At 40.5% G+C, this 26,889-nt stretch overlaps 1 protein-coding gene across 2 annotated transcripts in view; it reads right to left on the bottom strand.

The window, feature by feature from the left end:
- Nucleotides 1-694: 694 nt before the first annotated feature.
- LOC146797047 (myosin-1B-like) overlaps nt 695-26,889 on the bottom strand; it is a 46,198-nt gene continuing 20,003 nt past the window's right edge. For both annotated transcript variants that reach the window (XM_085629654.1, XM_085629653.1), the window contains 37 exons: nt 25,312-25,468; nt 25,193-25,220; nt 24,970-25,090; nt 24,789-24,881; nt 24,617-24,680; nt 24,421-24,519; nt 21,378-21,481; nt 21,106-21,244; nt 19,126-19,244; nt 18,860-19,009; nt 18,598-18,768; nt 18,206-18,512; nt 17,448-17,527; nt 17,266-17,353; nt 17,056-17,173; nt 16,600-16,723; nt 13,547-13,683; nt 13,185-13,440; nt 12,846-13,088; nt 12,187-12,363; nt 11,644-11,789; nt 11,266-11,356; nt 10,791-11,180; nt 10,582-10,708; nt 10,047-10,165; nt 9,061-9,257; nt 8,789-8,972; nt 8,536-8,701; nt 8,107-8,231; nt 7,696-8,004; nt 7,411-7,614; nt 7,176-7,301; nt 6,109-6,279; nt 5,916-6,020; nt 2,963-3,058; nt 2,000-2,134; nt 695-821 (listed from right to left, as the gene is read on the bottom strand). In XM_085629654.1, coding sequence (XP_085485780.1) covers nt 801-821; nt 2,000-2,134; nt 2,963-3,058; nt 5,916-6,020; nt 6,109-6,279; nt 7,176-7,301; nt 7,411-7,614; nt 7,696-8,004; nt 8,107-8,231; nt 8,536-8,701; nt 8,789-8,972; nt 9,061-9,257; nt 10,047-10,165; nt 10,582-10,708; nt 10,791-11,180; nt 11,266-11,356; nt 11,644-11,789; nt 12,187-12,363; nt 12,846-13,088; nt 13,185-13,440; nt 13,547-13,683; nt 16,600-16,723; nt 17,056-17,173; nt 17,266-17,353; nt 17,448-17,527; nt 18,206-18,512; nt 18,598-18,768; nt 18,860-19,009; nt 19,126-19,244; nt 21,106-21,244; nt 21,378-21,481; nt 24,421-24,519; nt 24,617-24,680; nt 24,789-24,881; nt 24,970-25,090; nt 25,193-25,220; nt 25,312-25,468 — 5,487 coding nt within the window. In that variant the 3' untranslated portion in view covers nt 695-800. The remainder of the gene's footprint in view (nt 822-1,999; nt 2,135-2,962; nt 3,059-5,915; nt 6,021-6,108; nt 6,280-7,175; nt 7,302-7,410; nt 7,615-7,695; nt 8,005-8,106; nt 8,232-8,535; nt 8,702-8,788; nt 8,973-9,060; nt 9,258-10,046; nt 10,166-10,581; nt 10,709-10,790; nt 11,181-11,265; nt 11,357-11,643; nt 11,790-12,186; nt 12,364-12,845; nt 13,089-13,184; nt 13,441-13,546; nt 13,684-16,599; nt 16,724-17,055; nt 17,174-17,265; nt 17,354-17,447; nt 17,528-18,205; nt 18,513-18,597; nt 18,769-18,859; nt 19,010-19,125; nt 19,245-21,105; nt 21,245-21,377; nt 21,482-24,420; nt 24,520-24,616; nt 24,681-24,788; nt 24,882-24,969; nt 25,091-25,192; nt 25,221-25,311; nt 25,469-26,889) is intronic.

Here is a 26,889-nt window from a genome sequence, read left to right as displayed (position 1 = left end):
ATTTACCACACAATCTGCAAATTAATCCAAACATGTCTGATCTACAGGGCAGTCTCTTCCCACCTGTAATGTTGCCACCTATTCCCACCAGTAAAGTTGCTACCTCACCAATTTATTATATATTATCGGCATGACCAGTATTTTTATGTCAAGGTCAGTAAATAAATTATGAAAAGCAGCCAAAGACGGTATTTTTTCCTCTTTTTGGTATATAACTAAAATAACAATGGAAATTAGAAACAATTTAAAATATATTCTACAGTCACTTCAGTGATACCTGAATAACAGTTCAACTAAATGGATGCAGACTTGCCATCTTTTGTTTAAATATTTCAGGGACCTGCTATTTCTGAATTTCAAAAACGAAAGAAATGGCCAGTGTTTTCTGTGAGAAAGGTGAACACTCCATCCATTGGAGGCAGATGAAAGATACACATTAGGCTCTAAAATGGGCTTCTTGTTTAAACCCAGGGTTTTCATATGACTGCCGAGATTGCTAACTAGATTCAACGTTATCTCTGAAGACAATCATTACCATTAGAATTTTTAAGCTTTTTCATAATTTCAGATGTAAATAAACCCACCCCATCTCCCACTCATACTCCTTTTATCATTTCTCAATGAGGAGAACTTTGCTGGCAAATTAATTTTGTGTGCTTACTGTGAGGATAACAGAGAAATATGAGATGAAAAATGTAAACAAAATATTTTTTATTGCTTATAAGAGACAAACTGTGCCAAAGAATCCTTCAGTTCACATTTTGCAAATTTCGGTTTCTTCCCGTTGACAAGATACTTGTTCATTCTTCGCTTTCAGCCTTCTAAAGAAAAGAAAGAGTTTGTTGAAATACAAAGAGTAAGGTGACACCATCACAGTGATATTGTACAAAAATCCGAAAATGACTTTGCAAAGTATAAACAAGGAGCTGTTGAAAATCATACCGGTTGTTCCTCGAAGCGAACACCTAGCATAGTTATAGTGCGATATTGTGCATGGACTGTCTTTTCATCATGTCAGTGTAGAGCAAAATGGCCATTATTTCTTGATTTATTTCTTATTTCTCGTTTTGTTTTAAAGCGTGTTACTCTACCAACACAGTTTGTCAGTGCCAAACAAATGAAGAGACAGTAGGCAACCCCTTCAATTAAACACGAGGTAACTTCAGTTGACAGCTATATATATCACAAATAACTTTCTTTCAAGACACGAGATTAGAGGATGATTGGTGAAGTAAACAGAATGTGATGGTTTTTGCTAAAGAAGAGGTGAGATGCAGCACAGGAACTAGTGTGTGGAAAAAGAGAGGATAAGTATACAAGGAAGAAGTGAAAATGGACATGAGAGGATTGTGGGGAATGTAAATCAAGTAACGATATAGTGGGGGTAGAACAAAGAAGATACTGAGGCAAGAATGGTGTCTGTCATAAAAGAAGAAATCGCCTGTGACCAGAAGACAAGGTGGGGAGAGGATAAGTGGGGAAGTATCTTAGAGGTAAACGGAGGAAACTTGGCGTAGAGTTAGTTGATTAGTCGAGATAGATTATAAACAGATGAGTTTTTAGTCCATTGTAAAATTGGAACAGATCCTTCACACATTTGCGGTCAACAGGAAGCAAACTTCACAAGGAGGGGGGCTGCTCCAAAGAAGAGGTTTTAGTAGCCTGGCACTAACACTTGAGGGATATGGGCATGCACTCATTGTACCATTGGATAAAGATAGGGAACAGACTATACTATTCATGGATACTCTTGTGGCAGAAATAATTTGTGCTCTCTGCACAGTTGATGAATCTCATTAGTCACACTCTATCCTGGCGGTTCCCCTTCTAAACTTAATAAAACCCTCTTGTGAGACTGTAAAGTGAGACTTTGTTTGGGTAACAGAAGCTAGCCTAAAGCTATAAAGTTTAGTTAAAATCAGATGCTTTTGGGGGAAAATGCATTATCACGTCACCAAATGAAGTGACCCAAATATTATGTCTGCTTGATTTATTTCACCTTGCTTCCAACATCACGACTTTTGGTCCTCAGTTTATTCACTTGGGATTCAGCAATATCGGCTCTTTCTTCAGCTTCTTCAAGCTCATGTTGCACCTTCCTGAATCGGGTCAGATGTGCATTGACTTGTTCCTCCTAAATGTAAAAAAACAACACAGAATTGTTTGTCCTAAATACAGTGGCCAAACAACCTTTATTTGTTCTCTATAGTCAGTTTGGTGATCAAAATCAGAAGAGCATGGTATCCAATTTCATAGTTTCACGATTGGTTTGAATTACAAATTGGACGTCCCAATCATCTTAGTCATTCCAGCATGCACAGCCAATAAATACTGCAGAGTTATGGACGTTTCACAACAAATATATTCGCCTGTATAGCGGACTGCTTGGCGCAGTCGAATAATGAATCCAGTGCAGATAAAAATCATGTAGCAGTAAATACATTACTGTCAATGGTAATTTCCTAACCACCTGTAGTTCTTATTTGACAAATTATTTCAGAAAAAGGACCAAACTCCTCTGCTACTGCCAGAGACCATTTTCTAAAAAATTTAAAAGACACCTAAAAAAACCTATCAGCCAGATGGCATCTCCACATAAGAGGGATTAAAATCAACATCAATTCAGGAGTTCTGGACACTGTTCCTTTTTGCCTGGTCATTTTTCTTCACTGAGCAATACTTAATACAAAATGTGCACTGCCGTTTGTCTTGTTTCTAAAGTTATTTTGAGTATTGCTTCATTAAACAGTTCCATGATATGAAAATAATGTCCTATTTTTTAATAGTACAGATGACATATTTTAAAGATGAAGTGGGATTCTGAGTAGAATAATGTTTCACAAGAAAAATTCGTCCCATGTGAAATTTGTACATTGGTTGCATACTTTCACCATTTACTCCACAAACTTTTTTTTACTCACAAAAGAAATATGCTTTTGTAAGAAACATAAATAAAACTTACAGATTCCTCTGCCTGCCTCTTGTAGGCTTTGACCTTCAACTGCAGTTTGTCTGCCAGGTCCTGAAGTCTCAAGACGTTTTTCTTATCTTCCTCAGACTAGTGGAAAATACAGAGTAAAAAGAGCAAATGTGTTTTTTAAATTCAGCATTTTTATATAGGGCAACCAAGAACAAGAACAATGTACAGACACTCTACATATACCCATTACTATGAGGGAACAAGGGTCACTGAAATAAGGGAGGGAGGATAATGGATTATTTATGACTCAGGAATTCATTCATGAATGTTGGAACAGGAATCCCCTGCATGGTGAACGGGCATGTGCCCCTGTTCTGAGTGCTTGACTGCAAGTGAAATGGTATCTTGACATTTACTTTGGCCCTGGCGTCACACTAGTGTAGTGTGTGCATAGAAGCTTAGACCTACCGCTGACAGTGTGAGGTTCAGGACCGGTCCTCAAACACACACACACACACACACACACACACACACCACATATGTGCCCTCATAGTAGGAAGTGGACTACTGTGAATAATCTGCAGTATCAATTTAAGGGGTGGATGCGGCATAACATGTTTTGGATCCTTAAGGTGACCAAACATTTTTCACGCATCTTCATGAGAGCAGTCTAACCCGACTCGTGTAAAATTCTGCTATGGTGTAAAATCCTGAAGCTTATGCCTATATCCCATGTGTATGTCCAGTGTTTGTGTGTTTGCGTAGTGTGAGGTAGTAGGACTCTATGCATTGTGAGAGTCTGAGTATTGGAGCCAGTGGGAGCCATTCTAGATTTCCCTTGTTTAGCATGGCATAAGGTTGGAGATGAGGACAGCTTCCTCCATACAATGCAAGAGTATTGCCTGCACTGATGTGGCTGGAGGGAGGATACCAAGACACTGAAGTGAGGAGGATGGGGACAGGGCTTTGTTTAGGAATTCTATTGAGGCCTTGTTAGCAAAGGACTGTTGGTTAGTTTTTTCTGAGCAAGACCATTTGGAAAATGGCACTGGTGAGGGGTGGGACTGCAGTTTCTGTTCAAGTTCAGGAAGTTTCCAGACAGGGCCTGTCCTTTAGCCTGTCTCTGATTACTGCTCCATGAAGGCTGGTGACAGCCATCTGCAGAGAACTCATACTTAATTGTGTTCATGTTGTGGCCATTCCTGCTTGTAGACAGCCCCATTACTGCATCTGTTAGAGATATCACTTTGCACAAAGGCAGCCTGAAATTGTCTTTTGAAAGATGTCCAACCCCATCTGCATCTGAAACCTCAGACTCAGCATCCACATCCCTTGTCTCGAAAATGTTTATAAAAGTTGGATCCAAACCGCCCCACTTTGTTCTAGTCCCAAGTACTTCTTGACCAAATAAGGGCATGCTCCACAAAGTACTTGAAGAGCTGCTGTGCAACCAGAACTGGTGTCTGTCTGACAGCACTCTACCAGAGATGGAAGGATATCCAGTGAAGTCAACAATTTGGTTAGGGTCTGCATAAAGAGCCTATAAGTCTGCCTGCCTATTGAGAGAGGGAAGGAGTGTGCCTGACCCTGCAGTAGGAGAGAATGTTCTGGAGGAGAAGCCCAGCATAGTCCCAATGTTGGCAACCCCAGAGGAAACTGACGACCTAAGAGAATGATCCAGCAGTGACTTGTGCAGTAAAGGGGCCCCCAGTTTCGCAGCACAATTCACGAGTGAGCTGTATCAAGATGAGACCTTTTGAGCTATCTTGCCTGAGCCCATACTGGGTTAAGGATGGTAATAATGGGATTTTGACCATAATGGGAGGGTGAATGATTACCGGTATGGCTGAGGAGAGTGTAGCACCTCACTGTTAAAAGACAGCTTAGTACAACCCTGTATGCCGTAACCATTGAATGATGTAGTATTACGTATTTCTGTAATATTAAAGTACTATCTTTTGGCTGGATATGAAATTATTGTGACTATTGGTCTGAACTCTTGTGCTCCACACAACCTCCATGAGAAGCCAGTGACGGTTTCCAGGACACCAGAGACAGATGACCTCAGCTCCCACTGTTGAGGCCCGTAGTCTGCCCTGTGCTCCTCCCCTGAATGGGAGCTAACAGTAGATAATTAGGGTGAAAGCTTCTTCGGAGGATAATAATACAGATTAGCGGGTAGATAACCATGTCAATTTAGCCTTTTGAGAGGAAGACATCATTTGGGTAGGGTTGATATTGGGTTACAAATTGTTTTAACAGATACTAGGTAAGGTCTGAGATTTCTGAGGCCAATGCTTATAGACTACAATGCAGCAACTGCGGCCCTTGAGATGGCGTGTCTTGCTACAGAATATTTAAATTTGTGCAGCAGAGCTATTGCTTCTCAGACCTTTAGACCTTCTTAATGTGGTCAGTAGCTTTTCAGGACAAGGCATACTTTTAATATGCATGTCTGTATGGACAAGGATTCTAAACTTGAAGCATATCCTTGTTTGTATAGTTAGCCAGTGGTGATCATAGAGCTGGGAATGGTGCGAGAAAGTCTTTTTGCATTATGTACCAATCTGACTCCATGGCTACCATGTGTGAGATAGCTTTGATTGGGCCATGTGTGATTGGGGAATACCAGCTAGTTTGACATTTCCACAGTCTACTCTGGATATGACAAGTGCTGGCTTCACTGTCCTTAGAGACTTGGATGGAATTGAGTGCCTTGTTTTTCTTCAGCATATGCTGCTGAAAATTCACTGCTGTAGCTAACGTTTTAATATGTCGGCTGAATGTGAGGGCAGCATCAACTGTGAAACCCATCTATTGTGACTGATTGATACTTTGATAGTTCTCTGTTTATATTCTATGATCTTATAACAGTTATATTCTCTTTGTATTCCTAATGTCAGATGTGTTAGAATTAAAAGGTAATCAGTAGAAATGGTTCTGCTTGTGCTTTTTTTATTGATTCATTTCCTTTTAGATGAAATTAGACACATACCTGGTATGACAGTTCCTTAACTCTTCTCTCGTACTTCCGTACACCCTTAATGGCTTCTACTCCTCGTTTCTGTTCTGCTTCCAGTTCGTTCTCGAGTTCATGAACCTGAGTGGGGATTTGATGCATATATATAATTCCATCACTCACCCCTGTCTCCAAACCCTGACAATATAAGCTCTGGACTGTAACTCACTCTGCTCTCCAGTTTTTGGAGCTGCTTCTTCCCCCCTTTCATCGCGAGCTGCTCGGCCTCGTCCAGGCGATGCTGAAGGTCCTTCACGGTCTGCTCCAGGTTCTTCTTCATTCTCTCAAGATGGGCACTTGTGTCTTGCTCCTTTTTGAGCTCCTCAGCCATCAAAGCAGCCTACATGAAAGTATAAGAATGCAGCTTGTCATTGGTATTTTCCTTGTAAACACATTCTAATAAATTACATCAGTTACATTTGGCTATGACCTTGAATAAGGTGACTAGTTTCTACAGTCATGTAAAGGTTTGTGACACAGAGATGGCCAGTAGTAGGCGGTCTTGCTTGAACCATTTCCCTGTCCTCAATCCGACTGCTATGGAATGATGCTAAAGTGAAAAATATGTTGTTGTACCGTGTTTGTGTGAGAGGAACTCTCAGCCGCCTGCATTCTGAGACACCAACATTGTGCCTTCTGGGACACTAGACTGCTCTGGTGAATACACCTAAGTAAGCAGGAGAGGCAATGTAACGGAAGCACAATTCTTGGGAACAGGTTCCTGACTTAGTGTGCCGTGCCTCACACTTCTGCTTTGGTTGACCACATGTGCCATGGGCTAATACCTTTTGCACTGAGGTTGAGTACCATTTCTATCTGGTTGCACAAGCAGTAACAATGAGCACCGATCCGGCACATCTGGCAAATGACTAGTGCTTCTGAAAGTCAAATAATATTCTGAGTTCTCAGAAGATCTATTGGAATGCCAGTTTGAACTGGACTCATTTCCCAGTCAGCCAATGTTTCACCCATCTTTTCCAAAGCCCAACACAAAACAAAACAAAGGGTGGTTTCTTTCTGTTATTAATATTCTGTGTGTCTCTTGGATGCACCAGAGATGTATCTCAGTGTGTTGAGTTCACTGTCTTGTACCATTTTCTTGAATGTAATAAAAAGTGAAAGGTAATAGATATGTTGTGACAGCAGCATACATTTTTCGGTAAAGTGTTTGTGCAATTCCTGTCCGTGTGACTTATGAAAATTGACTATTATCGAGCTACTGAACAAAGACTGTACATCAGTGATGGCTTTCTTGGCTTTTTCTTCAGCATTTCTGGCTTCCTGAATGGCTTCCTCTACTTCATTCTGGAGCTGGGTGTTGTCACTCTCAAGTTTCTTCTTGGTATTAATGAGACTTGTATTCTAAAAATAAAGAAGAATGAAAGAAGAATTACTTAACTGGCTCAGTAATCCATAAAGTACACCACTATCTGTATTGGGCTATTATGGTTGATTTGCTGAGAGAGAATACCTGTGAATGCAGAAGCTGCAAACGCTCACTAGAATCAAGAAGTTCCTGTTCAGCAACTTTACGAGATCTTTCTGTCTGTTCCAGTGCAGCCCTCATTTCTTCAATTTCCGCCTGCTGCAGGTTGTTTCTGCGTTCAGTGACAGCCACCTGTTCCTTCAGGTCATCCTGTCCTCTAGTAGCATCATCAAGATGAAGTTGAGCATCCTATATGGATAATACAGTTAATTTTAAGATCATGATGAAGCGTACATAAAATAGCAGTTTCACCTTTGCAGAAAAAAGTACCTTCAGTTGAGCTTGTACATTCCTAAGTTGCTTCTGTGCTTCTGCAGCCTGGCGGTTGGCATGGCTGAGCTGAATCTCTATTTCATTCAGATCTCCTTCCATTTTCTTCTTCAGCCTCAGTGCATCATTCCTGCTTCTGATCTCAGAGTCTAATGTACCCTGCAGAGAATCCACAGCTCTCTGGTTGTTTCTCTTCAGCTGTTCAATCTCCTCATCTTTCTCTGCAATCTTCCTGTCGACCTCGGACTTGACCTGGTTGAGCTCAAGCTGGATGCGCAGGATCTTGGCCTCTTCGTGTTCCAGTGATCCCTTTTTATAACAGAAGAATAGTGTCATAAACGTTTTAAAGCTATCCAGAACATTTCCTCAGTTGAATACATTTTCCATTGTTGAAATGCATCCTTGACTTACCTCCGCCTCCTCCAAAGCTGCATGGAAATCACTCTTTTCTTGTTCAACCTGTTTCTTGGCTTTTTCCAATTCATGGATGGCCTTTCCGGTTTCCCCAATCTGTTCAGTGAGATCTGAGATCTCCTCTATGTAAAATGTACACAAATGAAGGCATCAGATTTTTAAAATATGTGTTTGCTGACATAACCTACAACACTAATTTGGGCATGGATATAAAGTGCATTATTTATGCAACAGGTATTTGCGTATATTTTCCGCCTATAGTTAAAGTGCACAAATTAATTGCTTTAATTAATCAGACTTTTGGGAGCAGGTATTAGAATCCCACCTAATTAGCCATGTTCCCTACATTTAAATTTCGTGTTTTTTGTACTGGCACGTGTTTGCTCTTCTACCAAAATCATCTCGCTCAGATGTTGAAAAACTTACGTTGCAGATTTTTGTTTTCACGTTTCAAGGTTTCAAGATGATCTAAAGCCTCTTCATAAGCGTTCTTCATTTTGAAGATCTCGGTACTCAATGAGCGGGCATCCTTCTGAGAAGCCTCTAATTCAGACTGAGCTTCCTCATATTTCTGTTTCCAGTCAGCCAGGACCTGTTAAAGATGGTTTACATGTTATCTCAAAAATCACAATTATAAGGAACACTGATTGCTTAAAAAGGATTTTTGTGACAGTTTTACCTTATCAAAGTTCCTCTGTTTCTTGTCAAGGGCTGCAGCAGCACCGTTGGCTCTCTCAACATCAACCATGAGGTCCTCCACTTCAGACTGCAGTCTCTGCTTAGTCTTTTCTAGAGAGGCACACTTGGAGTTCACAGCCTCGACCTGCTCCTCTGCATCCTGCAGCCTCTGGGCCAGCTTCTTCCTGTAATTTTGTAAATAAAGGTGAGTATTAAATAATGAGAAGAATCAGTTTCATGACAGTATATATCACCTTGCTTAGCATAACATACTTGGCCTCTTCCAGTTCCTCTGTGCGCTGGATGGCATCGGTTTCATACTTGGTCCTCCATTGGGCGACTTCCCCATTGGCTTTGGACATTGCCCGCTGGAGCTCAGCCTTGGCTTCCTGCTCCTCCTCATATTGTTCACGGAGCAGATCGCAGTCGTGTCGAGCAGATTGCAAGGCGTGTGCCAGGGCGTTCTTGGCCTGTAAAAAGACAACTCTATTCATTACCTTTTTGCACTGCTGATTTTGGGGCACATTTAGAAAGGCACAGAACAATGCGATATGTAAATAAAGTTTATATTTGCGTGTTAATGGCCTTTAGGTTTTTACATGCACTCATATGGATGTTGTGTGTAAATTATGCTTTTAAAATATTCACGTGAACTTTACTTTGGGCTTCATTTTTTCTGGAAAACAATATTTTGTGTTTAAATTTCTTTGTTGATTTTATTTAAACCAAACATTCCACAATACAATGCAGAAAACAATATTTTAAGATAAATGGGTCCTTCCTAAACAGGTTCTGACATATCTGATCGATTTGTGTACTTGCACAAGCTTTCAGCACACATCATGTATATTTGTCTGTAGGTTAGGCAGAGATCAGCGTAGAATTGATGTTTCTAGATGTAGTTACCGCGTTGTTCATGTGAATTAATTTTGCAATGCATTTTCCTGGTGACTCCTTGTGGATCCTTACTGTTCCACTTCCAGTAGGAGTTTAGATGCACGTCATTTAAACATAACTTTCATACAATTAAGCACATGCGTGCTGGAGGATCTCTACTACGCATTTGAGAATCGCGCCTAGTGTTCGAAAGCGTCCATCTTGACTTCCTCCGCGTGTTACTCTAAAAGTACCATTGAACAATCGGGAGAACGAGTGGCGCTACAGACATGGACATCAGAAGTAATACTCTCAGTCCTAGGGGCCTGTTCTTGGTCCTAACCAAATATAAAGACAATATTTAATGAAGGAAAACAAAATACCTTTATTTCTTCTTCCAGCTGCCTTTTCAGTTCTTCTGTCTGCTGAGTAAAGGCTTGTTTGCCTCTTGTCAGCTGAGAGATCAGCGATTCTTTTTCTTCCAGCTGACGAGAGAGTTCACCTGAAAGGAAACAATTCGTTATGTCGTTTAATCTCTCATTATTTCATGTTTGATGAATAAACATTAATAAGCTTTAGGAACGTGAAATTGTCTGTGTAGCACCTCCAGGGGATTCTGGCAGCTATATCTTCCTGGAGAAAAGTTTTGTGAAGGCCAATCAAAATCCCATTCAAAGTTATGGCGTTTTTTGGTTTCTTTTATTGCACAAAGTAGTAACTACATTAGTGTGTCAAATAGAAATTAACTTTAAATATAGAACGTACATCAGAGTGTGCAAACACACACCCTATATTGTCATGGGAATTTAAGTGTGGCGTTTAATCTGAGCACTCATTCTGAAAATATGCTCTACTGTGTGCACTATAGATGTTTCATTTGTGTTGATTTTGAGCAAGTTGCAAACATGAAATTCATACCATTTTCTGTCTGGAAGCGTGCCTTCTGGGTAGTGAGATCATTAATTATGCGCTGATGTTCATCATCTTTTGTTTTAACTTCGCTGAGTTGGTCTTCCAACAAACGGCTCAACTTTTCAAGGTTAGCCTGTGGACAAAAACGGACATTATTTGGAGTGTCCACAGTTAACTAGCTTCAGAACTGATTGCTTCCTACAGAAAGATCTTACCTTAGACTTGGAAATATTCTCCATGTTGCTGGCAAGGTCATCGATTTCCATTTTGTATTCACTCTTTTCTTTCTCCAGCTTTTGCTTGACCCGCTGCAGATTGTCGATCTGTTCCCCAAGTTCTGCAACACTGTCTGCGTGCTTCTTGCGAAGGGCAGCAGCAGTAGCTTCATGCTGTAGAGTGGACTCTTCCAGATCTCGCCTCAGTTTCTGGAACTCTGCTTCACGCTTCTTGTTCATTTCAATCTGGGCTGAAGTGGCTCCACCAGCTTCTTCCAGTCTCTCACTGATTTCTTCAAGTTCCCTGGAGAGATCGGACCTCTGTTTCTCAACCTTTGCTCGAGCTGCACGCTCTGCTTCAATTTCCTCCTCGAGTTCTTCAATGCGGGCCTATAAGTTTAGAATGATTTTATTAGTTGACAGTCAGATTTCATCATAATGTGTTGCTGTAATGGCACGTTACGTGAATGAATACCTGGAGTTCCTTGATTTTTTTCTGCAGCTGGGCACCCAAAGATTGTTCATCCTCGATCTTGCCCTGCAGTTGGCTTAAATCGAAGTCTTTCCTATTGTTTAAAAAATATGTTTAGTAGATTTTTTTGTGGAGGGTAATTACTCTAGCAGGTTAACATTAACTGTGAATTTTTTAGCCTTCAGAGGTGAATGTGCTATTTTAACAGAACTAAGCACAGAAACAAATCAGCTGATACATTATCTCAACTGTAGTTTTTCTTGTTAACATTTTTACATACACCTAAATATAACTTCTAAAGTATATTATGGTAACCTGGTGAAGACACCATCCCTCTGTCTTTACACCATATTTCGGCAAATAGATCTAATAAATTCCTACTTCTTCAGTTTTTCTTCGCTTTGCTGTTTATCATTCTCCAGATCCATCACAGTTTCCTGGGACAGCTTCAGGTCACCTTCAAGCTTCCTCTTGGCCCTCTCCAGGTCCATGCGAAGTTTCTTCTCTTGTTCCAAAGAGCCTTCGAGCTAAGTGTATTGAAACAAAATGTATTCCATAGAGTTCTGACACAAGTGGTTCGTTTTTATTCATTCAAAAAATATATACTGTTGTTGTATACAATAGAAAAAATAATATTCTACTTCTGAAAATCATTTTACCTTGAAACATATCCAAAAACACATTCATTTATGCGTATGCTGAGTTGCATTAATACATGTTCACCTTCTTAGCTAATACCGTGTGAAAACTGGGATTATATTGACTTTATGTGTCACATCACTACAGGCTAACTTTTCTGTCCTAATATTTACAGTGTTACAGTTTTTTAAAGTAAACCCACTGGAGCAAACCATTGAATTGAGCTAGTGAACTAGCTAGAGCTAACTGATACATATAATGTATGCAATCTCTGCGAACACTTACATCATCCACTTGCTGTTCCAGCTTGGTTTTGGACTTTGTTAATGAGCTGACTTTGTCTTCCTCGGCCTGCAGGTCATCCAGGGTCTGCTGATGGGCCTCCTGGAGAGCTTTTTTCTCCTTTGACACCTTTGAAATATTTTCATCAAGAGCTGCCATTTCCTCTGTGAGGTTTTTAACCTAGATAGATATAGATAGATAACTCTTATATAGATGTAGCTCACATATTCAACTTAGTTGATTCATTTTTTTTAAATGCCAATTTGTATTTACTTTTACTACGTTTTTAATATTATTCTCTTTTCAGTGCACATATATCAGTGCCAACAAATGAGTCCAACTGTACAACAGTTGCATACATCTGTGGTCTCAGTCAGTTGCATGTTCACTGTAACATGGTATTCAGTGTGGTGTGAAAGTTGCTCACATATTTTGTAAAGGCCTTGTTCTCCACCCAGTACTCTTAGAATTTGTGTTGCCCTTCTTTTTTTTGTATCAGACCCCAAATAGTTGGGCGTGCACATCTGTCAAATATCAGTACATGTACTCCCCAATAACGAAAGTGCACTAGGAGGGGATCAATGAATGAGGTCCCCACATCTGTCCAGAGGTCCGCAATTGATTTTTAAAACGGCCATTTAAACAGATCATTGCCAAGTTACCTTATTCTCTGTGGCATGCTTTTCCTTCTCTACTTTGGCTAGAGTTAGCTCAAGATCATCGATGTCTTTCTTCAGCTCAGAGCATTCGTCCTCCAGTTTCCTCTTCTTGGCTGTCAGCTCAGCATTACTTTCCTCCTCATCTTCAAGTCTTTCTGTCAGCTCTTTCACTTTACCTTCCAGTTGGATTTTATTTTTGATGAGACCTTCACATCTTTCCTCTGCATCTGCCATGTTTTCACTTTCCTAATGGAATATTAAATATAAAAAAATAAATATCTTTAATTATGCTTTTGCACAAAGTCGACTGTTCGTCCTTGATATGTATACGATTTCACTTACCGCTTGAACCTGTAATGCAAGATCATTTTTCTCCTGCAGAAGGACAACCATTTTCTCCTCCAGTTCCTTCTTTCTTGCTTCAGATTTTACCAGTGCTTCCTTTGTTTTTTCAAACTCTTCTTTCATGTTTGCCATCTCCTTTTCTGTTTCTGCGCTCTGCAGAAGAGGCTTGATCTTAAAGTAGAGCTTCATCCATGGCCAGGTTTTGACGTTCATGAAGGACCGTACATTGTACTGGATGGTCATTATGGATTCTCTGTTCAGAGTAGAAGTACAGACAGCGTTAAAAATGAAAAGCACATGGGATCAGTACGGGCCAGGGTGTCAGTACATGTATTATGAGTAACTAGTTCTGGCCATACCTTCTTTCCATCATCTTCTTGAATTCTATTCTCATGAGGAATCCCCTGCAGGCTGCCTGTGTTCGGGTGATGAGATCTGCCAGCTTTTCATCCCTCATCTCTTCTAGGGTACCCAGGAGGCCAGCTTTGAAGAATACCTTCAAGTGGGATGTGGTTTATAAATAAACTTATTTTAGAATTGTAGTGAAAACACGAGATATATACTTTAAATATATGTTACACAATAGGATGAATGAGAAAGCAAATTTTTCTGGTTCAACTGATGTCTTATGTAATAGGAATTTCAAATTGCTGCTACTTGTACATAACTAATCAAGAGGCAAAAATGTTTTCATGGTGGTGAAAGTATTTTCTACCTAAACTGACATAATTATGTTTTTTTCACAAATTGAATCTTGGACTATCCAGCGAGGTCTCTAAACCCATTGTTCAACACTCCCTACAAATTCAAACATCGATGATGGTTCAGCCCTATTTAACTTTTAATCTCTCTGGCTATGAAAGTTTTCTGTTAACTAGGCTTAGATTAAATATTTTCCACCACTTGGTTACTTTCCCCAAGATGAATACCTGGGAAAAATTTCCTCAGCCTTGTCCTTGTGACGAAAGTTCCCTCCAGTCAACGATCCACATAACTCTATTTTGCAAATGTTACCAAGATATGAGGAAACAGTGGCTCGTTCCAATCTAGAAAGTTATGGGTCTACGTAGGTGTCGCCCAGCATTTCTCGCCCTTTTGTGTTTAGATGCTGAACCTTATGCTAAATCGATAGCAATTTTCTTGAAATTGGTTGTCAAGCATAGGCAGAACTTGGAGTAAGAATGGGATCCATTTTTTTCGAGATGAACAATGGCCTTTCGACTGTTGAGGTTTTAGAATCTGCTTCCCCTGTAATAGGCCTTTGATATTTCTTGTTTTTAAAACTATACTATCCTCCTACTGTTAAAGCTTGCAAAATTGGAGTTTAAACTACTTCCCTATTGGAGGTTCGGTTTATTGAGGAAAATTTTAATCGCCTGCTTATTTTGATAATTGTATTATACTGTGCTTTTATGGATGTTTTCTCAACAACCGAATAAAGCTTGATTTGATTTGATTTTTGAATCAAAGACCCACATACCCACCTGCAACAGCAGTGTTGGTTGAAAACGTCTCATTTCAGCAGAAGGGGTTCTCAACACACACCTCCGGAATTAGACTAGTAATGGGCTAGCTAAACCAAGTGGGGTGTTCCCTTCTTCTATGGGCCTTGAAATACAAAGTTGAATTTCAGGGCCAGCAGTTGAAAACATTTTCCTTTAGCACAAGCATGTGCAAATATGTTTCTGTGTGCTCAGCTCAATAAAGGTATATCCTTTGCCAGTGAGGGAACCCTACAAATGCATGAGAATGCTTAACTCTGCTGAGCCCTTTTTTTAATGGAAACAGGGATAGTCCCCAGAAAACTTTAGGAAGCTCGAGTAATTCCATTACTCAAAAAAGTGGGAGCCGATGCCGCTATTATGAAAAATTATAGACCCATCTCCCAACTTTCCTTTATAGCCAAAATCCTGGAACAATATGTTCTTAAAACCCTATCAGGGTTTATGGAAGGCCATCACTTACTTGGGGACAGGCAGGCTGGCTTCCGAGCTCACCATAGCACAGAGCTAGTGATGTTGTCCGTAGTGGATGAAATCAGGCTTACGGTAGACCAAAAAAAGCTGTGTGTCCTGGTCATTTTAGACCTGTCGGTTTGTTCGACACGGTCAATCATTATCAACTTCTGACCAGAATCCGGGACAGAGGCATTGATGGGACGATCCATCAATGGATTGCCTACTTCCTGACGGACCGCACCCAAGTAATCCAGATGGGTGACTGTGTGTCCAACAGAGGCCCCATAACCTGTGGAGTTCCCCAAGGGTCCGCTCTGTCACCATTGTTGTTTAACATTTATTTGCGCCCTCTGGTGATGGACTTGGCCCAAATGGAGTGTCAAGTGTTTGACTACGCTGACGACACCCAAATCATCCTACAAATCGAAAATACTCCCCAAGCCCATGCACGAGTATAAGACATTTTGAGATTCATAGTTAGATGGATGACTCTCAATTCACTAAATGTCAACCCGGATAAAACTGAGGTGTTGGCCATTACTACAGATAATAACCCATGGTCTTATCAATTTTGGCCACAGGAGCTGGGAGACACTCCGTCTCCAGCACCAGTGGTAAAAAGCCTAGGTATAAAAATTGACTCTAATCTCTCCCTGTCTAACCAAGTTTCCACCGTTTTAGAGACATGTGTGGGCCTATTAAGGCAACTGAGGAAATATTTGCCTATCCTCTCTTTTTCCACCATGCGAACGGTGGTGACAGCTATGATCTTGTCTCGGCTAGACTATGGCAATGCACTTTACATTGGGCTACCGGATAATCTGCTAAGCAAACTTCAGGTAGTAATGAATGACACAGCCAGGTTGATTTTTAAACTCCCCAGATCTACAAGGGCTGCCCCACTACTGCAAAAACGTCACTGGCTCCCTATCAAACAAAGGACCAAATTTAAAGGACTTTGTATCGCCCATAAGGCTCAACATGGACAAGCCCCTAGTTACATCAAAGAGCGCCTTGTGAAGTATGTTCCAAGGCGCTCTTTAAGATCCTCCACGGGGAACCAACTATCCTGCCTGTGGTTCAACCTCATGAAAAATGAAGGGCAGGCCTTCTACGTTTGCATTCCACAACTATGGAACAGGCTCCCATTCAATCTTTGATCTGAGAGGGCCCCCCTATCATTTAGGAGGAATTTGAATACCCTCCTCTTCTTGGAAGCCTGGGCCTAATTCCATTCAGTTAGGGGCCATACCCACCTGGGCGCACTGTAGCCTTCCTCTCATAGGGCTTAGAGACCTGCCGGTATTAAGGGCTCTATAAATCACAATTAACAATAACAATGCTGTGGTATCCACACCTACTGCCATTCCCATGTGTGTCACACATTTACGTTATGTAGACCCAAATACATTTTTCTTTTTTCATTTTATTAAATTCAGTACATCACTTCATACCTTGGTGTGTCCAAATCTGTACTGTGTATGGTCAACATCAATGGAACCCAATAGTTTCTCAGACGCCTTCTTGCTGTCCATAAATGCACCTTCCGGAACAGCACTTGCATTGAGAACCTTGTACCTGAAAGAGACTCCTGGTTAAACTCAATCCATATGCTGAACATGTTAAAACTTCAAGGTAAAATTAAGATAGCATGTTTCTTTTATTATCTTAAACGGTTATTTGCCTCAGTCAGACACAAATATTTATTTTGCATAGCTGTGTTCTTTGGAGTAATTCTAAAACATTGCTTTAACTTCTAGAGTTTGTAGTATGTGATGCTGTACTCTAGCTAGCAAAACACATGTATATTGCTATAGTTGTAGTGTAAACAAATAATTCCATAAAGTTAAACATGTTGTGTGTCATTATACTTCAATTGTTTGCTACTCTGTTAATGATGTACAATGTACCTTTGCTTAAAATCACCATAAAGAATTCTGCTTGGAAATCCCTTTCTGCAAATTCTGATGCCTTCCAAGACACCATTACATCTCAGCTGGTGAATCAGGAGATGGTTATCCATAACACCTAAAGGGGGAAGGAAGAATGTAAACGTTTAATTAGATTTTGTTACGTCAGCAGAGAACACCATGTTCTTGGTAAACGTTGACAGATTGTACCTGGAGTTTTTGTCTCATTGGGAATGAGACAGCGCACAAAGTGTGGATGAGTGCTTCTTAAGTTAGTCATCAGCTTGCCCAAATTCTCCTATGATATTGAAAATATACATTTTTAGAAGCTTATCCTAAGTATTGAGTATGCAACAGACTTTTATTTATATACATTTATGTACAAGTCTTACTCTGAACAAAGCAGACACTGTCTGGAAGGACCCTCCTTTCTTCTTCTTTCCACCCTTTCCACCAGCAGCAGCTGCAGCTTCTATGTTTGAAAGTAACAAAAACAATCCATGGATTAGGCGTTCTGTCAAGACAACATACACTTTATGTTATATCTTTGTTTTCTATGTGCATGCTACTTAGCCTCGAGGCTAATTTACTATGGGGCATATTATCAAGAAACGGCGTTAAAATTTTCGCTGCTTTAGCGGCAGAAAACTGCCTCTAAAGCGGCAATAATGGGCTTGATAATATGCCCTTGAGAATTCCCATAGAAGCCCATGTTCTGGTGTCAACATGGGCTTCTATTGGAATTCTCTGCAGCATATTATCAATCCCATTATAGCCGCTTTAGCTGCAGTTTTCTGCCGCTAAAGCGGCAATAAATTTAACACTGTGCTTGATAATATGCCCCTATCATCCTTCCACACTCCTCATATCTAGAGATAAGGCTCTCTTTATGGTTCCACAGGTCAAAAAGTCCTGATCAGGGGGCAGGTCGCTCTCGTGACTAGCCCCTCTATGTTGGAATGCCTTGCCTCGCCACATTTGTACATGCTTGCAACGCCTTCATTTTAGGAAGCAGTTAAGACTACACTGTTTTAATTCTACTACCCTCGCTTGCATCTGAACTGTTGCGGCACCGAGATATCCCTCCTGGGGTGATTAGTGTGCATTACAAATAAATATATCATAACATGCCTTTTAGCAGGATACTTACCAGCCTCTGCTGCAGTAGCGCTATAAAGCATGGATAGCACTTTAAGGGAGGACTTCTGGTAAAGCTGGATAACAGATTCATTCAGTGGATCCTTGTTCTTCTCCAGCCAGCCAGTGATGTTGTAATCCACAGTACCAGCGTAATGCACCAGGGAGAAGTGAGCTTCAGCCTTTCCTTTGCCTGGCTTGGGTTTCTCAAAGTTCTTGCACTTGCCCATATGCTGGTCGTACAGCTTGTTCTTGAAGGAGGTGTCTGTAGACTTGGGGAACATGCACTCCTCTTCAAGGATGGAGAAGATTCCCATGGGCTGAAAGAAACATATCTATGTGAGACTTGGGTATATGTGTATATGTTATTTTAATACAACCATGTGCAGTTTAACAGTTACCCACCTTCTCAATAAGCTCAATGCAGGCAGCCAAATCCATGCCGAAGTCAATGAATTCCCAGTCAATGCCTTCCTTCTTGTATTCCTCTTGTTCCAAGACGAACATGTGATGGTTGAAGAACTGTTGCAGTTTTTCATTGGTGAAGTTGATACACAGCTGTTCCAAGGTATTGAACTAAAACCCAAACCAATTGTTGTGGATTAGATATTTATTGATTGGTCCAGTATGCCACTTCACCACCCCCTCTTCAGGATGTTAGACTTACATCAAAAATCTCAAATCCTGCAATATCCAGGACACCGATGAAGTACTGCCTGGCTTGCTTGGTGTCCAACTGTTGGTTGATACGGATCACCATCCACAAGAAGAGCTTCTCATAGACAGACTTGCAGAGTGCGCCGATGGAGTTATAGACCTAACAAACAAGGAGTTGCAATTGAACGTGGAATAAGTATATGACCTCAATAGTCCTTTCTTTATGAAAATATTCCTTATTAGCAAGGTGAGTAGAGGCATCTATTGCAATTTTACCTGGTTAACAGTCTGCCCCTTGGTGACAAATTCATTGCCGACCTTCACTCTTGGGTAGCACAGCGCTTTCAGCAAGTCAGCTGAGTTCAGACCCATCAAGTATGCAATTTTGTCTGCAACTGTAGTTAGAAAAAGGTTGTAACATTAATGAACTACATAAATCCTTATAACGTTCAGAAACTGTCATAAATTCATCAGCCCCAAAAACAGCTGTTCGCCCAGTTACTGCAAGTTGTCTACTTCTCCCTTCCACTATTTTGTACTAGAACTTCTCTTTGAAGACCAAAATGTATCCATCTCAATGATCTCATATTTGGTGCTTTCGATTTTACATTCCACTTAATTCGGGCTGTTTCATAATGATTGCAGTTGTTACATCAATTGTAATTTGCAAAGGACATTCTTTAATTAGATTTCTGTATCCAAAACTTGGTGACGTCTACATTGATTGCCTTTTCAAAACAAAGGGTGTTCCCTTGTCCAGACCTGCAACAAAACGTCAGGATCACCAAGACTTTTTAATTGACTTTGTGCTACTTCTTGGTGAATGTGGAATGTTTTTTGGGGGGGTTTTAAACAGACATTTGTTAGGTTAATCAATTGTATCCTGTATGTAAATGCACTTTGCCTTTGCCTATCCCAGTCTAAGATAACAAGTGATAACGTCCTGATCCATGTAGCGTTTTTCTTTTTATTGCACTTTAGTTGTTTGTTGTGGTGATCTTTACAATTGAGCAGATTGTTCCTGTGCCACTAAAGGCGATTTAATGGTCTTTGGAGCCTTTTTGTGCCTTTACGCGAATAGCATAGCACTTTAAGGAATGTACACAACTTTTTGTTTTATGCCCGCAGTATTTCTTTTATCCCCAGCACCAGTAAACTATTCGTGTCCTGAGACATAGCCCAACAGTGGAAGGGGATGTCTCCACCATCGGTAGGTGGGTGGAAACACACCATGGACAAATGCATGGGGATAGTATTAGCAGTATTCAAGGCATGAGGCTGCCCACAGAAACATAATCAAATCTGGACGTGTTGGGCTGAATACCAGGGCATAGACTTGCCTTTCACACGACCCCCAGAATCCCTCATCGAGCAGGAAATAATTTTATGTGGACACAGGCATACTCATAGCTTGTAGACCCCGCCATCCAAATGCTGTTGATAGATATTCCTGGTGGGGTGGGAGGTGGGTCCTGGTCTGTGCGAAGGTTTTCTCCCTAGATTATTTTATTCCTTTGTTGATGTTCTGAATCATGGGTACTATTCAGCAATGTACTATATCTTGATGTTTGTGTATGGCCTTCCTGGCAGTGTCGTACCGCCAAAAAACGTCAATAAAATCTGTTATAAATAAAAACTATTCATCCTATAAGGGTCTGGTGTCTTTGCTGGTCTTCCTCTATATCCTGTTCTTCAAGTGTGTCACCCTCACACTGTAGTAAATTGTTCTGTTTGGTACTTTTTTATGAATTGATCTATTTTAAGGTACCTCCTTATATCATTGAACTTGATAATGCGCTACACTAATGGCATCATATCATGTTCTTAGTAGAATTGAGGAATCAGCAAGTAATTCCATACCAGTGATATCAGACCCAAACGTAAACATATGGGCGACCTGTGTAGCCTTTTAACTGTAAATTGCTTGCATTTTGTATTGGTTTTTATTAATCACTCAAATAAAATGACTAAATGACCTATAATTGTGCTTCCTTTATTCCCCACTCACAGAACCCTTGCCTGTTTTTACAATCGGTAAATCTGTTTTTTCCCCCTTCAAAGTACCTCTTTCAAATTTTATTTCTGGTGAGTTTTTCTCCTAAGACGTCACAATTACATTAACCGTCTGCAACCCAGCTTCTTCTCCTATTACTGCTATATGCCTGCTTAAAGCTGTGCTGTCTTTTGGCTAGGTTCTTGTTATATAAATAACATATCCATACATACATACAAGGCAATGTGCATATCATGCCCTACCTTCTGTGCCATCGGGCTCGGCCTGCTCCTCACGCTGTTTCTGCTTGAACTTCATGTTTCCATGGTGCATGACTGCTCCTGTCAGCTTGTAGATGGCGATCTTCTCATCTTGGTTGAACCCGAGGATATCGATGGCACTCTGGCATGAAATAAGGGGGGAGTATTTTATGACTGTGATCTTCTACTCAATGGAATGTATTGTTATTTTTACACCTCTTGTTTGTGTGACTGAGGGTGAAGAGACATGGTGGTTAATAGTTATTGTCACTCACATCAGTAGCCATCAACTCCTCTTCGTCATTGATACTTTTCACCACAATCTCGCCCTGGCTGATTGACGGGAAATCATATGGGTTGGTGGTAATGAGGAGCATTTCTGCAAAGCAAATACATGCAGGGTTGAGGAGTCTCAGAATGCACGAATAGCAGCACATTATTAACCCAAGGTATGTGTACAAAGTAGATCTTTTCCCAAGAAACAGGTGAATAATGTAGACATTTGAAAAAAGTGGTTGTTATTTTCAGTAATGTTTTCCATTTTACAGAGGCAATGTTCATGATAGTCTTTAGAGGGTGCAGAAAGGCTGACTTGCTTTGGAGACATTTTCCTTGATAGCAAAGAAGGACTCAGAGAAAATTAAGCTAAAGACCAACAGCTGTTCTTTATTTGACTCAATTGCTGCAGTTCTACCATGACTGATACAATCAGGTGCCAGGGTGGAACTTAGGTCCAGAAAACAAAACTCTTCGAGGAGTATTGTAGTCTGTCCACCGGTCCTTGGTATGCATGCACGTTCTTGCAGTCTTCTTACTACGTATATGGTGTGAGGGGTGCATAACTACACGCAAAGCCTTCAGAAAAAGAGAGCGTGTGCTAGAATTGAAGTCGATTTCCGTCCCCTTGAATGAAACCTTAAAAAGCCTGAATCTGTCCACGAGAGGGAAAGCTTTGCTCCCTGTCCTTAAACATGTCTCACTATGGCAAGTGAGTGTTCCTACCGTATTAAACCATGGTACACATACAAAGATTTTCTTAAATGTTCTATGAGGATTATAGCTCTTGTCTTCTTGTCCACTTTACTTTTCTTGGTACTTAAGAGAAGCTCCTGTGAACAACTAGAGGTTCAACAACTCCTAATCCTCAGTGCACGTTATCCTGTTTTCCTGGCAGGCACAAGATCTGATTAGAGAAGGTCACCATGAAAAAACTAAAGGGAGGTCTGTAACCCACTCTCGGCGTCTGTCAGTATCCATTTGTGACCCAACGTTTGCAATGCAAAGCAAAACAAGCGTTTGCTTTTTCTTGGAAGGTGGAATGGTTTTGAAGTCACAAATCCGTGTTCCAATTTTGAATCGCAGTTTGAAATTCCTTTATTTGATCTTCGGTGTTAGCACTGCCAGTAACCTGTTCATCTTTCTCTAGTTCTACAAGATGCTTTCAGAAAGCTCTTAGAAGTGTTAAATGCAAATGTTGGAACAACTGTAAATGTCCTAGAGATGGGCTTGAAGGATCAGGAGGTTTCTATAATTTTCAGTTGTAATGCTTTGAAAAAGATTTTGGAAGTCAGTGAGTTAGGAGCTGGTCAGTATTATAGCCTTATAGCCCGCCGTAGCGGGCTAGACCGGCTATTAAAGGCCCGCTGCAGCGTTAAAGGCCCGAGCCTAAGAATAATTATCAGGCTATGCAATGTGTTTTATTGTGTGTATGAGGTTTAGAGCTATGATATTAAATATTGTAGACATGATTTGAAATATATTGTTTGGTTTCTACTTTAGCAATAAAAAGCAGAGTACAGTACACCACAGGGTGGATGTTTTGCACAGACAGAAAGGGCCCAGAAACTCCCCATGGAGATATAAAGAATTTGGGATTGAACTTACATGGATTCTCCACATGTGTGTTGCTGTACTATTTGGGCCTGGGGTCAACCGCACCCTGCCAAAGCGACCTTTTCTGAACAGTAAAGAACCAGGATTAACAAGGTTTGTTGTGGCTTGAATGGATCTCGGTAAGGTTTCTTACCTGGAATGGCCCCCTCATGTAATAAACCAGCTCACCCAATGTACTCTCACTTTCCAAGGGGGATATGTGCAATATTTGGGCCCAGACTGACTAGCACCCATGGAGTCCAACTAGCAATGGGATTTTACTGATAATTAGAAATCCAGAGTGATTCGGGGAGGTGTGACAATTATGGAAACCTTTACTTTCTTTGCCCTTCAGTGGTTAGAGCATTTCCTAAAGACTCACCATAGATGGGCCACTTCTCCGCCAGGAAGGATCATCTCTGTTCTATCAATTGCTTTAGGTAGGACCTTCAGACTATTGGTTGCCAGGTGGCTCCAAGTCATCACAAAGACGTTAATCATACCAGTCTTTCCATTTACAAGCCACTGTAACCTCGAAGTTTAGTCCAGTTAGTTCAATTGAAGTGAATTCGGAGTACAAATACCAGAATACTCTGGGTTGTTGAATAAAAGCCTAGTACTTCATCTAGTAACCTTACTCAGACAACTGCACGATTTTCTAATTAAATACTGAATTTCAAATCCACCTTTATTGTTGGAGTCCGATAAAGAAGATTCTCCCAATAAAATAATTTGGGGTTTAAACGTTGTATTTTACCCCTCTCTTTTGCTAGGTTCTTAGGGGTATCACTGTCAGGGAGTTCAATCCCTGGCCATTTCTTTATCACTGATGTCATTCTAGTTCTTTTTGGACATTTCTTTAGGCTTTTACATACCAAGAGTGATACTGCAGTTGATAATAGACAAATTGTGAATCCTTATTTGGCTGTTTGTCACACTTGATAGATTATTTTCCAAGTACCAGCACCCTCGTCTATATACTTACCCAGGGAGAATCAGGGTGCATTAAACAGATACAAGCATATATTCAGTGTCATTTCAGAAGGAAAACAGTATTTGCAAAATAAGAGTTGATCAACCTGCGTGCATAAAACTTCTATCATTATTACTCTTTAAATGTCCTTTCCAGAGATAATGTCCTTTGTTTGCTCTGCGGTTGCCTAACGCCTTACTAAGTACTGTGATCTAGTCACCCTCAAGCCTTTGCTTACATTGGTCATATGGTCCAAAACGTTCCTGAGTCTAGATGGCCAGTATATTTTATCAAAAGAGTCAGCATTCTTAGAATCATAATCACTAGAATCCTTCTTGCAAATGCCAAAATATACTCTCAACATCGTTTTTATCTAAAGTTCGATGGTCTGGTTTTCTTCTAGGGTTGTTTTTAAACCATTGGGTCCATGCTGAGAAGATAACTGAAAATAACTAAAGATTGGTGATACTTACCGACAAGCTCTGGCTTCTTGTTGGTCATGATCTGGTAGAAGATGTGGTAGCTCCTCTCAGCAGAGAGCTGGAATGTGACTCTGGACTTTTCCAGCAAATCTATAACAAAGAACAACATTAATATGTAAGTGCAAGATATTTGTTTAATTACTTCAAACTCAGTATTGTATTTAAATGCTTTAATGGCTGTTCTTACATGTTTCAATATCAGCAGAAGCCAGTTTTCCTGTGGTTCCGAAATGGATTCTGATAAATTTACCCTAGAGAGTAAACAAGTGCTCTTGTCACTTTGAGGTTGCATTGGCAGCTAATAATGTACAATTCACCCTAAAGTACTGCACAGAAACTCATGCGCTCAGAAGACTTACGAAACGAGATGAGTTGTCGTTCCTCACGGTCTTGGCATTACCGAAGGCTTCCAGCAGCGGGTTAGCCTGGATGATTTGATCTTCCAGAGTTCCCTGTAACCAGCAATAGGCAATAGGAATGAATTTGTCTGACAGATTATTTATTAGAAGCATTTTAAGGTGAAAAACTGAATAAACAAACCTGCATTTTATTGGCCATGGCAGGGGCCTCCTTTTTCTTGTCACCACCACCAACAGCAATTGTTGCAAAGTACTGGATGACACGCTTGGTGTTCACAGTCTTTCCTGCACCAGATTCTCCGCTGTAGAGAGAATCAGCAGTGTGTGTCAGTATGCCTCAGTGAGGCGAAATGTGTCATGAACTTTATGCTGTTTGATGTTTCAGGAATATGTTTTGTACTCACGTAATCAGGACAGACTGGTTTTCACGATCTGTTGAAAGATTATTTCAAGAAAGGAGATTACACATGTACTTGGACTAACCATTATAATTGGAGTGTGGATAAAAAAACGGAGGTTTTACCTGTCAACATGAACTGATAGGCGTTATCAGAGATGGAGAAGATGTGAGGTGGGGCTTCCTGGCGCTTCTTGCCTCTGTAGGCTGCGACCACCTCAGCGTTGTACACTGGCAGCCACTTGTAGGGGTTTACTGTGGCACAGAAGAGACCGGAGTAGGTCTGAAAGGAAAGCGGAATATTATCAGACTGAGTGCATTGATTTTTGTGAATACAGCAGTAAATACATAACTGAATAAGAGAAGCTAAATTCCAACCTTTGTAGATGTTTTAAACTGAACCTTGTCAGATCCGTTTCCTGTTATTGATAGTTGTTGTGCGTTCTATTTCTTTTTTTAGTTGTTCTTAGATAAGTACAGAATTATGTATGTGAGTCTATTAATGCTGCATGTTTTGGAATTAGTCACCGTTGATCATGACTACTTTCAAACTGTCACTTATTGTCACACCTACTCTCCATTGTTGAATCTTGAAACCTTTACATCCACTTACTTTTCACTAGTGCACTTTACTCATCTGCTGTCTGTTTCTTTTAAAGCTCATCACAGCTCAAAGATTTGAAGACTACATTGCCATGCTAATATGTTCATCCTAGCATCTTTTACTTTTACAGTGCCATGTGATTTCATATGTTCATTTCATCCAGACAATCTAAATACAACAACGTACAATAGGACCATATCATTGTGTTCTTGCCACAACATGACTCTGTCCATTTTGATTTCCATTGCTTATATATCAGATAATCCAGATGTCAGGGCACGGATATACTCTATCGGAAATAACATTTTGATAGTAATTCATTGATGATTTCAAAAAGAAATTGGATTTGGCTCTGCAATGCTGCCAGAGAATGACTTTGAAAGCATGCAACATTGAAGGCAGTCCACAGCCTTCTTTCATACGAGCCTTAGCAATAGGGCATACACTTCTTCAAAAAAGTGTTGGGGTTATCACCAGGTATGCCCTTGATTCCCAGCCTCTGATAATATCAGATACTGCTTATTGGAAAGAGTAGGAATTCCATGAAGGAATGTTTCCCCACCTGGGAGATGGATCTCCCCATCTGTAACTCAGCAAACAGGTTTTGGAGTGAAAGGAATTGCAGCATGAAAGAGCAGGGGCAAGTAGTGTCAAGCATCATAGGGTGGTTGTAGTGGGGGAATACAATGGATGTAGAGAGAAATGAAGGGAATGGTAAAAGGGATTGTTTGGAGTATTCATACTATTTTTGATACATTTAGTTGTACCTAGCCTGTATATAAGGGATAACGCACCTAGGTGCTCATTTTGAAGGCAGTGTAAGTTTGATGAGCAGTTGGCATGTTTCATGCAGCTGCCCAACAAACTTGTTTTTCGAAAGCAAGAGTTTGTGGTGTAGTACCTTGTTCACCAAACTCTAAATGAAGAAGTCGATAAATTGTAAAGAAGTGCATAAGTCAGGCTAGTGAGGTGTCCACCCTGCACACAGCACTTCTTGGCGTTTCTGAAGGCTTTTGGTGAATTATGTTCCTCCTCCCGAAGACAGTAAGAGCAGGTGGGTGATTACATTCAGGCACTTGTTAAGGGCCATCCAATCTTAA

The sequence above is a fragment of the Triturus cristatus genome, chromosome 10, assembly GCF_964204655.1.
Source record: "Triturus cristatus chromosome 10, aTriCri1.1, whole genome shotgun sequence".
NCBI lineage: Eukaryota > Metazoa > Chordata > Amphibia > Caudata > Salamandridae > Triturus > Triturus cristatus.
Note: the sequence above shows the minus strand (reverse complement) of the source record. Positions and strands in the feature narration are given on the sequence as shown.